A 12,447-nucleotide genomic window follows, 5' to 3' on the forward strand; every position below is an offset into this window, starting at 1 on the left:
CTGGTCTAGTATTAAATGTGGAGGTTGGCGGCCCTGCTTGTGGCAGGGGGTTGGAGCTTCATGATCCTTGAGGTCCCTTCCAACCCTGGCAACTCTGTGATTCTGTGAACTGAAGTTCAAACAGTCCATAATTGTTGAGGTTGGAAAGGACATCTGGAGGTACAAGCCCCTTGTTAAAGCCTCGAATGCCCATAAGGAAAGGGCATTTCACTTCACTTTGCACTGCCTTTGAAGTACCATTCTGTACCTGCAGTACTTGCTGTGAAAAAGTTAGGTTTTTAGCCCTTATTCTCTAAAATATTGTTATATCCTCAATTTTTAGTATTTTCACAAATGTCACAATACATAGAATGTTTCACAAAATCTCCATTACTTTTTCCCTCAAAAACTACCCTAGCTATAGACACCTTCATGTTTTATGTCCACACAAATAATATAATTTCTCTTAATCAAAATAAAATGTGACTCAGCCTAGTAATTTTGTTTAAATGTTTCATAAAGCTTCTCAGTTCTTCACCAGCTCTCATTATTTTCCTGTTTGTTGCAGCATGAATACAAGCTTCCATCACTACCCCTAGAAGTGATACTCTTTCAAATTTTCCTTTGCTTTAAAGCATCAACAAGCTGACTCTCTTTGAAAAAATAGTTCAAGAAAAAAAGAGAGTAAGTTTTTCTCTTAGAAAAAATAAATCATTTTACCACGATTGCTTGCTAAGCTCCATAGGAAACTGAAAAAAGCAACCCTAATTGGGATAAAACTTAATCACTTGCTTAATGATAAGAATGCCCAAAGCTTCCCCAAACAGGGAAAGGCAGCAGCACATGTTTACATGCTTTTCAGAGCAGAAGCCAGAAAAAAAGAGGCCCAAGGGAGTGAATCATGCATTTATTTTCTTAATCCCTGGAAAAAAAGAAGAAAAAAGGTTTCTTCTAATCATTAAAGAAGGAAGGAGGCAGGACAAGTAAACTTCCGTGATTTGCTCTTCACTTTTACTGTTTAATACTGGTCTAAAAAATACACAAAAATCCCTGTAGTGTAAAATGGTTTTCAAGTGGAAAAATTAAGAAAAAAGCAATAAAGATGATGACATTTGAAGACATCTGAAACTGATGCCTCCTCAAAGGAGGAGAGCAGCATCACTGCATCAGATTTAAAGAACTCCCTCTGCTTGTGTACATCCCGAGCCTCAACCATACACACTATCTATGTGGAGTGCAGCAGTGCTTTAGGCATAACTCATCTCTTCCTCCTTTCTCTTCTCATTAAAGAAGCAAAGATTTCCAGATAAGGAGCAGATGAAGATATCAGAACTGGAATTCAGTAGCTATAGTGCAATAGGAAGTTTTACCAGTATAGCAGTATAAAATACTTACCCAGCAAACATTTTATAAGTGAAAAGATTTCTAAAAACCCTCAGATTTGGCAAAACCAGAAGTTAGGATTGTTATAACTTTTTTTTTTTTACACGCAATCTGAGTATAGCTATTTAGTTTCCCACCTCTCTAAATGCAATTTTTAAGGCCAGAAACCTAATTTATATCTGTTATCATATAATGCATACAAGTTCCAAATATCTAAAACTCTAACATTCCCTGCTAACAATTCTCAACTATCTTTAGCTATTATTTAACTTCTCAGAAATTTTGTGCGCTGGCAATATTGTGTGGAACAGCTCCCACAGCTTAATTAAAAAGGAGTCCTGTTCATTTTGAGCGATGATCTGGAGAACCAGGAGACCTCCTGAAGACAATTCATTATATACACAACAACTCTGCAGTTAAAATTGCTGATCTTATTATAAACAGTGGCATGCTAGCCAGCAATTTTAGAATGTCATATGAGAAGAGAGAGAAAAATGGTAGGTTACACTAGAGCAATTTTTCTCACATATACATATGATTGTAGCGAATTTTTTAGACACAGAATTGTAGGCACTTGAAGGGACCTCTAGAGATCATCCAGTCCAACCACCTGCCAAAGCAGGCTCTCTAGACCAGGTTGCACAGGTAGGAGTCCAGGCGGATCTTGAACATCTCCAGAGAAGGAGACTCCACAATCTCTCTGTGCAGCCTGTTCCAGTGCTCTGTCATAGCACTGGTCACAGCTCTCTGACATTTTATGTACAATGCATGCAAGAAGTTACATTTCTAAAGGAAGCTGCAGATATATGATAAGACCTACAACTGCAGACTAATGAGTTTAATATCATGCCTAGTTTACTATCTCTTTGCATGTCCTCATAGCATATAGACCAATAGTCCAGAAGTCCTATCACAGGTCCTGGGAGATGAGATTGCTAATCACCACCTGTTTATCATGACCATACTTGAGCACTCACTTTTGGTAGTAAAGATGTACAGCAGGCTACTCGACACATATAATAGAGGACCTTGGCAGGAATAGAATAAAAAAAGTAATTGCTCAAAACCTATGGACTCAGAGTTTAGATCTGATTGCTAGATTATTTTATAGCACATTCCTAATTAATTACAATTGCAACTGTAATGAATGACAGCTCTATCATGGAGTTAAACAATCAAAAGAAAATAAAACTACTGCCTAGCACAAATTGACATACTGCTAATAAAATGCTACTTCGTCACATCACGTGTTGTACAAATAGAGCAGCTTGGTTTTCACGTCATGCAGCTACATTTTGAATCAGCAAATTTAAGCTAAAGGAGGTGCAGAAACAACCAAACGAAGGACCTTTGCCACTTCAAGTGAACTATAGATGAGGTCAAGATGTTTGTACTACTGGAAGGAAAACCTGTCATTTTTGCAATACATAAATTACACAGTAGTAACTGAGGACATGGGGGCTGAAATGCACAGTTGCATTCTTTCCATGGTTCCTGTAATATACTCTACCCTGAGGATTTTGAGCAAGTACTCTGTAGGGAGTGAAAGGCTAGAGGTCATGCAAGCATATAATGTTCAGGGATGCTGCAGAAATCAAATAATCCCTTAGGGAGTTCTTTTTAATTAATCAAATGAAATATGCTTGTAATATCTCTGGCGCTGAACACTTTTGATGCTTTATTCAAAAAGCCACAAAACATCTAGCTTACAGCAAATGCACAATAACCATCATGGGATGGTAGTGTACAAGTACAGAAGAGCACTTTTGTCCCTTTTTGAGGACTGCATGTCCAACATAATATCAGCTCATTCCTTAAGCTCTGGCCATACAGTACTGGAGTAGGATTTAAGCAGGAGAAGGTTCTGCTCCTCACAACAAGAAGCAAGCAGAAAAAAGCTCAACTATATTTTTGGAAAGGGGAGTGCTCTCCATAGGAGTGCCTGGTATAATGGGGGCTGTTCCGCATTGACAACTTAGCTGGGGTCTGTTTGGGTGTGCAGGGATATAAGCCATGCTGTATGAACAGGACATAGGGACAAGAGTGGGTTGTATGGATCAGGGCTCAGCCAAGACTTCTGAGCTCGTCAGGGTGAGCTGCAGATGCACCCCTCTTGGGTGGCAGCTCTTGTGGGAAGGCTTTGTCATGACCCTATTAGCCTGTTGTCTACCTCTTCACCATTTGGTAAAATATTCTCAGATGATTCTTGTTATCATTTCAAGCTCACGTTTTATGAAATCTGACTACTTACTACTCCCAAAGCCTTCACAGATCGAGTGGTGAAGATTTCCATTAGATCTGCTTGGAGGTGATAATTCCTTTCTAAACTGATAACAGGGTTTGGAAATGCAGCATCCTGGCACCTTTACTAATTTTTGCAGGATCTCATCTCCAGCAAGAGTTCTGGCAGCTGCAAAGCACATTTCACTGGAGACTGGATGTATTTTTAAAATCAGATTACATAAGTCTTAGTTTTCAATTTAGCTCCCCTGCACTGTTGTTAAATGCTCTGGAGTGTCTGCAGCCATGCCACCAAAGCTCTCTCCAGCCATCAAAGCTCTCTCAGGTTTGGATTCAATTTGCAAATGCACATATGTAGCTGAAACAATTGCTGCATTTGCCAGGCCTACTTTGGCAAGAGCAATAAATGCTTTACAGGCAGTTTCAGAGGGCTGTCACTACCCATAATTAAAGGCATTTCTGCAACTGTTTCGGTCATGCTGCTCCAAGTCTCCTACACCCAAATCCTTTTAGAACATGCCTGTGACCAGCTGAGGCATCCTGCTTTACTGCTGAGAAACCCTCCTTCCATGGTTTTAATATGCAGCAGGGGAGTGTTCATAAGCTTTTGTTAACACATAGTGTAAGAGAAAAGCTATTACATTTTCAGTCATGTTAGCCAATTGCTGCCTCCATAAACTCCTGTCTGGATTACAAACCTTCTTTTACACAACAGTTTCTAACTGCTCGTGTTTAGTTTTTTTTCTAGCAGTCCTCTTCTGATTGTTTTGGCTCAGACTCCAGCCACATCCTTTATTAGAACTTAGTCAATCCTGCCAAATCTCTCAATTGACTATCTGCCTTATATCACTCTCACCCAACTAAAGATTTCACTTCCTTTTTGAACTCCCTACATAAATAATTTGCTTTATTTTTTGAAGAGTTCTTCAAACTTCACCTTCATAAAGAGGTAGTTCCTACTGTACCTGCACTAAGTGAAGATAACTTATAACGCCAAATCCTGTACAGTTTAATAAAAATCAAGTGAATTATGGAATCATACCATATCCCAAGTTAGAAGGGTCCTACCAGGATGACCGAGTCCAACTCCTGGCTCCACACAGGACCACCCAAAATCAAACTCTATGTCTGAGAGTGTAGTCCAAGTGCTTCTTGAACTCCAGTAGGCTCGGTGCTATGACCACTGCCTTTGGGAGCTTGTTCTAAATATCTGAATGTCTTTTCTTTTGAAAAGTGAAGCTCATAGTAAGAGCCTTTTATTTTTTCATTGGATTACTGATGTAATCATTGATCCTGGACTGGTGAACCTGCACCAAATTGCCTCTGTCAGAGGGTCTTTTGAAAGTGTAATTTCTTCTTCCCTTAAACTTACTGCAAAGAGAAAAGAAACCCCAGAAAAAAACAGCCACTCAAGAGTCTTGTTTTGTGTGCTGACTTACATCTGGAAATGGTGGCTTCTTAGTTTGGCTGAAAGATCAGCACACCAAAACAATTGTATGACTGCAGAATACCTCCAGAAGGGAAGTGGAGGGTCTGACAACTGAGAGATATTACTAAAATATTACTGCAAATGCTGTGTTTTCATCCAGTGAAAAAAATTCAAGAAGTACTCAACTAAATACATAGTCTCCAGATCTTTTCCACTGAGATGTCAAAGTGTGCCAAACTATGAAACTGATAACACAAATGGAAAAAAAAAAAAATAGAATGTATCAAGCCTGGTAGTGCTGGTCTTTTCCCTGCAGTAGACTGGGTAAAGTAGCAGGGAGTTGCCTCTCAGCAGTGAGCATAGTGGAAATTGACCTGATGAGACCAATCCTAGAAGTACTGGACTGGGTCCCAGAGTGGAAACTTGGCATTTGCCTAAAAGCTGAAGACAATGGAGGCTGCTCCTCCTGCCATGGATGAGAAATCAGTCATATCTTTTGGCCCTAGTTCATAAGGGTGGACAAGGAGCTGGAAACTGCTTACAAGGAAACAGCTTGGGCTCACCCTGAGGAGCAGGAAGATCTTTAAGGGCTTACTCACGACAGTGAAGTCTCTGTTGTTACTATCTTTTATCTACAGAAATACCCAAGGTGCCATTTATGACACCTTTCCCATCAAACAGAGACAGTGAGAATGAGTGTGATCTTCTCATGCAGATGACTGCTATAAACAACAGTGCATACAGGACAAACCACGGGACTACACGTCGGAAGTGTTTCTGTGACAAATGGGCTGATGAAAAAGTAAACAGATATTTGAGCAAGGTGCAGACTGAGGGACTGGCACAGAAGGAGCTGCTGATACCATGGGAGTATGCTCAACAAAATGCTCTCTTCTCAGTTCACTTCCAGGTCAGTGCAAGTTACAGGAGTTTAACCTATGAAGTCATTTCTGGCTTGGAATTTGACAGATACTGGCACTAACTAACTGATTAAATGAGTAGCTTACATTTAGAGAGGGTACTTTCAGACTTGTGGTACCCCGAGCATTTCTCACTTCCCAGTTCTGAGCATTGGCATCATCACAGCTCTATGACAGCCTGAACCCAGGCAGGCATCACACACCCCAGATGATGTGGGACATGAGCCATAGCTTGTGCCCCAGAAAGGAGCAGGGGCTGGTGAGCGACCCAGAGGGCTCCTTGGACACTGAGCAGTGGCTGGAGCTCATTGTAATGCAGCCAAATTCGGGATTCATGCATCCCACACAGGAGGGCTAGCCTAGAAAGATGACCTTAGCAAACCTTTGGTTTGCCTAGTTTGTTCTTCAGGAAAAGTTTATTTACCCAGGCTTTCCCTGACATGATGTGTTGTGCAGGACATTCTCAGTGAAGAGATGGTGCATTTCAGTTCAGTGGTTGTTTTGCAACCTAGGTGTTTGTGATAATGACTTCTAAAAAGGAAGTGAGCAATGAGATTACACTCTTGTCTGGACAGTTTTACCACAAATTTGTACATAGCATAGGTGATTAGCATTGCAGAAGAAGCTTAAAGTTGCATCTCTTTGATCAAATGATTCACAGTGTACCTTTTCCGTATAGTTGGCATCACTGCCTCCTCTTATAGCTAGACAGTGTTTCCCTTATTTTCCTCCTGAGAGACCCACAGAAAAGGACAAAATATTAGTAAGTAGGGAAAAAATGTGAACATAGAAACCCACATCTGTGTCTTCTGGGTCAGGGGTCCCACCCCTGTGGGGTGTGTGAGGTCACCTTCTAGTGCAGTAAACATTTCTAAGGAGGTTGGACACAACTGGAGCCCTCAAGTCCTGCCAGCCAGAGAACTGCTGTCACTAGGGGCAGTGCTTTCTGGCTAGAAGAATCAATGCCTCTTAGCAAACTTCTATAGATGAAGATCTCTGACTCAGCTTTTATTTGACTGCTGGAGAGAAGCTTTCCCAGGAAGGAGAGCAGAGAGGGGCAGCATCCATTTTCGCAGTGAGGCAGGGTGCAGGAAAGGCTATGTTTCTTTCCACATCTAAAATACTCCTTAGAAGGCAATACATAAAAGCAGTAACACTGTTTCTGTTTGCTAAAGCCACCTATTTCCCCTACCTGATAGAACATCCCAAAGGTAAGGAGTAGAACTTAAGGCACCTGCTGGTATATATATCTTTCTGCCAGGTGATTGTATCCCTGGTGGCAGTAAGAGATCCCAAATGTGCAGGATGCATTTTGCTCACCTGTGATTTCCCTCTTTTCTACCGTTAACTCTTTGTGTGTCACTGACACAAGATTCATATTTAGTAAAATCGTGTCAGCATGCTGTTTGCAGCAGGCTATTGCCTTCTGGTAGCCCCACCCCAATATAAAGATTCCGCCTGCTTTCCAGACACGGGCTGCATTCACCTTGCTAGTATGCCAGAGCAGTTAGAGAAGGCTGAGAAGAGCATGATGGAAAAGGAGGCACAAAAAAACTCCTACCATCAACCACAGGTTTGGGCTGGGAGCTCTTCAGCCGCAGCGACGGCCTGAAGCGGGTGCGGTCATTGAAACTCCAGCTCTTCTGGACCTTGGTGGGGCTGCCGTCAGTGGCAACGTCGGCACTCGGGGACCGGCGATCTCCGACTGATGACTGCCTGTTCTTTATGCTCTGACCTCGTGGGCTGGCCATCCGGACCCGCTCCTTGAAACTTAACTTTTGACTGTGAAGAAGAGAAACGGTTTTTATTCTTAGTTCTGCTATTCTGTTTCTATCATAATAGAAAATAAATTCTAAAAATTCTCAATAGTCTTTTTCTTACACACTTTTAATTTCATTGAATATGTGTAATTTGGGAATGGAAATGACTTGATGTAGTTATTATCTGATAGAGACATAACCCAAAACAGTCTATCTTAAGTACAAAATAATATGTGAAGGAAATTAAAATTAACAAACAGAAACAAATTTAATACAACTGTCATGGATTAATCTCTAGGATTTACTTTTTTATTCCTTGAATTTTAAAAAGGTTTATTCCCACGTTAATCAGCCCAGCTCAGTGCACTTCTGGTGATCTTTTCAGATAGACAAGAACAAAATGTGTTCTATTATTATTGCATGCCATATAGTGTTTTTGTTTGTTGTTTGTTTTTGAAGCAGGCAAGAATACTGTTAGTATCATCATGCTTTTTCAATATGTGGCACCTCCAGCATTTCATATGCATTGTTAGTGGTCACTCATATTCATAATTTCTTGTAACAGAACTTACTGGGACAAGACAAAACCAAAATTAACAAAACATCCATGAAAGAGAGTGATGACTGATTAATGGAAATGTAAGGTTACCCTCTGTGCTCACTGAAGTCACTGCTGGATATTAAGCTGGGGCCTCATTCCCTGCAGGTGCTACTGGCACTTCAGGACAAACACTAAGGCCCAACCAAGGTCATGGTTGTGACTGCTGGACCAAAGGTGGCCCTGTATCTTTACAGCTGGCCAAGATTTGTTCTGTGCTTGTATCCTTCCCCTCCAGTCATTTAAATGTGGAACATATAGGGTTTCTACTTCTCAATACTCAAATTAACTTTGTTCACCTTAAGGTGAACATATGATGAAATTCTGTGGTTCCCTATCTACATACTTATGCTTTTCCACTGTTTAGCCTTCTTGCTTTTGTCTGTTGCTTCCTGAAGCAGATGGCACAAAGGGAAAGCAGAAACGAAGTCTTACACCTGCTTTGGTACCCTTGTTTTATCTATGGGAACGGCCATCTTCATCAATGATACTGTTCAGGCAAGGGGAGAGATAAAGTGAGCAAAGTAGAAGTTGCTCATGGTATATTGTTAATGGGTCATGCAGTCCCACTGCACTGACCTAAGTTTTGGAGGATGCTTTTAAGACATCTAGAGCAAAGACTGTCTATTTGCAAACTACAATTGTACTTGAAGTTAAAACTTCCTAGCACCCTCAAGACTTTGCGCTTCTGCAGACCCATAAAATATGTTTTCAAAAGAAATGAACTCTGTAGCTAATTAACTACTGCTAAAATGTACTGTGTGGTTCTTAGATGTTTAACCAACTGCACTCTGAAAATACAGAGTTAATATGTAATTATAGGAGATTGAATGTAATTATAAACTTCTGTGGCTGTGAAATGTTGAGATAATCAGATATCTTTGTCCATGCATAGCACAGCATTTCATTCTGAACACAAACATCACTGAGAGCAGAAAGGATGCAATTTGTAGCAGGCAAAAGCACATGCCAGAAAGCTCAGATTGAGATAAGTTTAGAGAACACAAAAAAAGAAAAAGGAAAGAAAAAAAAAAAAAGAGCATATCAATAAGAAGATTACTAGATAAACATATTTCTATAAGGCATGTTGAATCACTTGAAAGAATACCTTTCCTATAATTTCTGAATGCAATTCCCTACTTCCCTTTGCCCAGAGTAAGCAATTGTTGAAATAAACACATGATGGTGCTGGAAACATCATCTGTTTCCACTGAAAATTGTTACCCAAGCCAGCAGTACTATATATTGTTGCATGCTCCATACAAAACATTCACAGAACCTATTATTTGAAAGAAAAGTGAGTTAAGTTTAATTTTCAATAAAAACTACATTTCATCTCAAGAATTCTTTGTATTGTACAACTTCATGAAAGTAGAAGCTGGAAAATATGTGTTAGCTACATTATTGCGTTGTCATACAGCATGAACAACAGGATCAACATGGACTTCATCTTATTCCCGTATGTGTCCCTTCTTCTTATGGCTCATTGTTTTTGATAATGAAAATGAAATCAAATTATATGTTTCTTTGACAAATCTTAAAGTAAAAAGCTTTCTGGACAGCTCTCTACCTTTTACAGCCATTAAAAATGAAAGAAAAAGTGGTAAATGAGCCATAAATAAGATCAGTGTGGACCATATATATTTTTAATATAATCTAAGTGAAAATGAAAATAGTAAAATGAAAGAAGCATACATCATTATGTCAATTAATCTGTATTAATCTAAATAATGCCTGCATTTAAATGAACTTGTGCACAAGATTATTTCATTAATAAAAACTGAATGGTATACAATGGTTACTTAACCTGAATATCTTTAGTTCTCCAAACCAAAGCAATGAGGCAATGGTGAAAGGAACAGTAGATACTTCAGTTGTACTAGAGCCATTTGTAAAAGTGCAACACTGAGAATGAAAATATTAATTCAGAATGCAGACCTCACACTCAAAAAAGAAAATCTGCTTTGTAGCAATGGCAATGTAACGGCATGCCAAGGGTCCATGCAGAGAATGCTGCATCATGAAGAGAAACAGAGCCTCCGAAGGAAGCCTGCTTTGGAAACTGTTTTACATCTTGAAAGTTTCTCCAAAGACACTGGTTATAGTTCTTTGCTCTTGGATCCCTGTTCCTATTTTGAGACTGGTGGGAAATGTTCCGAGAGCCACCGGGTCCTACTCTGAACAGGAATAAATTGTGTGACTTGCAGCAGGGGAGAAACCATGTCTAGAGGAATAATAATAAATAATGCATCATGAAGAAATAACTGGATTAACTGCATTTTTGGGGTACGCCGAGCAGGGTTTTTACCCACAGTGAAGTCCCTTCCCTTATAGGTTCTGGGCTCTCAACTATTTGTTGCAGCAGTGGTGGGGATAGCATTAGAGATACAGATTGGAGATAATCTTATGCCCTTGCAAGCATTTTTGGGCATTCTACACTTGAATCAGTAGCCACTAAACATTTAAAGCTCTTTACTCTGTTTTAATGATGGTTGCATTAATGCTGTCCAGTGCCCTGCTACAAATTCTTCATATCTTGCAGGGCTTAGCACATTCTATTTTTTTCTTTCCTCTCTCTTTATGGGAAATCCAAAGAAAATTATTTGAATTAATGTAAACCTGCTAATGCCCCTTGGAAATTCACATATCTTTTTAATTACTTCCAAAGTTTAACTTGAATGCTATTCCAAGAGGCAAGAATTATTAGGAGGAATTGGTAAAATAGGTGTGTAAATGCTTTCTGAAATTACACAGGCTCCTGAATCAGACTTAAATGACAACAATTGGAGAGAAATCCAGCTGTTTCCAATTATCTCCATATTCCTTTAGATATGTGTCTGTCCATCATTTTTTTGTACTTATGTAATTGATAATTTATTCCTGTTCATTTGTATACGTTAGCTTTCTATTACAATCTTCCACAGCAACAGTAATGTCTTTGGTCTCCTCTATACTTGCAGGTTGCAATCTGTGGATACATTCATATAAGTAAAACTGAAGCAAATTTTAGTGGAGCTATAACTGAAACCTCTGGAAGAAATGCAAGTGATTTCTCTCTATCTTTTTTCTTCTGGTTGCAGAATTTTACCACTCATTTGTCTTGGATTGTACATGGATGAGCCACTCACCTCTCTACAATAGCAAATGACTTTATAGCTCTTCTTTTCAAATTCCATCTTTTGCATCATAGGAACAGGTGTTTAGAGACACTAGAGGTCACTGTAGCTTCACTGCATCGGGAACAAACAGTTCTTTGGCGAACCAAATTACTCGACTCAATAAGATTTTAACTGATAAATGTCAACAAACTCTTGCTCTTCTCTCCCGTACTCGCAGTTCTGTCCTCCATTAAGCATCTTACTATAATTTTTTGTTAACGGGACATCACTTTGCCTCCCTGTTCTGCTCCCCTACTTCCCTTTCTATCTTCCTACATTTCTGGGCATTTCTACCTCTACACTTCTACCTCTACCCTATAGTAGCCTCCGACCTGCAGCACTGCTGCTTTCCACTAGTTAAAATCTGTGATTCAGCTTTTCAAACTGAGCAGGCTGGTGGAAGTGGGAATAGGAACAAATTGAAATTAATCAGAAGTAACTGTAAGGCCTGAGGGTGAGAGAGAATGCTTTGAATCTTGAGTCGAGACAGAAACTCAAGCTGACAAAAGTTATCAACCATGACAAATAACAGCAATTAAAAGTTCGTGTTGATTTGCCATAGTTAACTTCCAATAAATACAGATGTTGATTCTTCCCAAGCTATACATTTTACAGAAATTAAGCTAAGTTGAACAAATGCTAATGCAGTGAGTAGTACAATAAGGTCTGATGTTCAAATGTTCAAAAATTCTCCACCAGTCTTATTCTAGGATCCTGAATCCAAGAAACATATCTCGTGCTGTATCTCATACCTTGCCTTCAATGAGTAGTAACAAGTAGTAACAAGAATTTCAAGGACATAATGTCTTACTGTTCAATTGTCAAGCAAAAAAAAAAAAAAAAAAAAAAATCCAAACAAAAAGTCAGGGCTTTTGTGAATTTCCTTTATCAAAACAATTTCTGGATGAAGAGAATCTTTTTTTTTTTCCTTCATTTTCTATCATCAGTTTGTACTTGTGTTGTTTTTTAAGTTACTTTT

At 39.4% G+C, this 12,447-nt stretch overlaps 1 protein-coding gene across 3 annotated transcripts in view; it reads right to left on the bottom strand.

Moving 5' to 3' along the window:
• Positions 1–12,447, bottom strand: part of KCNQ5 (potassium voltage-gated channel subfamily Q member 5) — a 252,847-nt gene that overhangs the window by 14,596 nt on the left and 225,804 nt on the right. For all 3 annotated transcript variants that reach the window (XM_090136147.1, XM_090136145.1, XM_090136146.1), the window contains one exon: positions 7,514–7,734. In XM_090136147.1, coding sequence (XP_089992273.1) covers positions 7,514–7,734 — 221 coding nt within the window. The remainder of the gene's footprint in view (positions 1–7,513; positions 7,735–12,447) is intronic.

Source organism: Phasianus colchicus, chromosome 2, assembly GCF_987193195.1.
Source record: "Phasianus colchicus chromosome 2, bPhaCol1.hap1.1, whole genome shotgun sequence".
NCBI lineage: Eukaryota > Metazoa > Chordata > Aves > Galliformes > Phasianidae > Phasianus > Phasianus colchicus.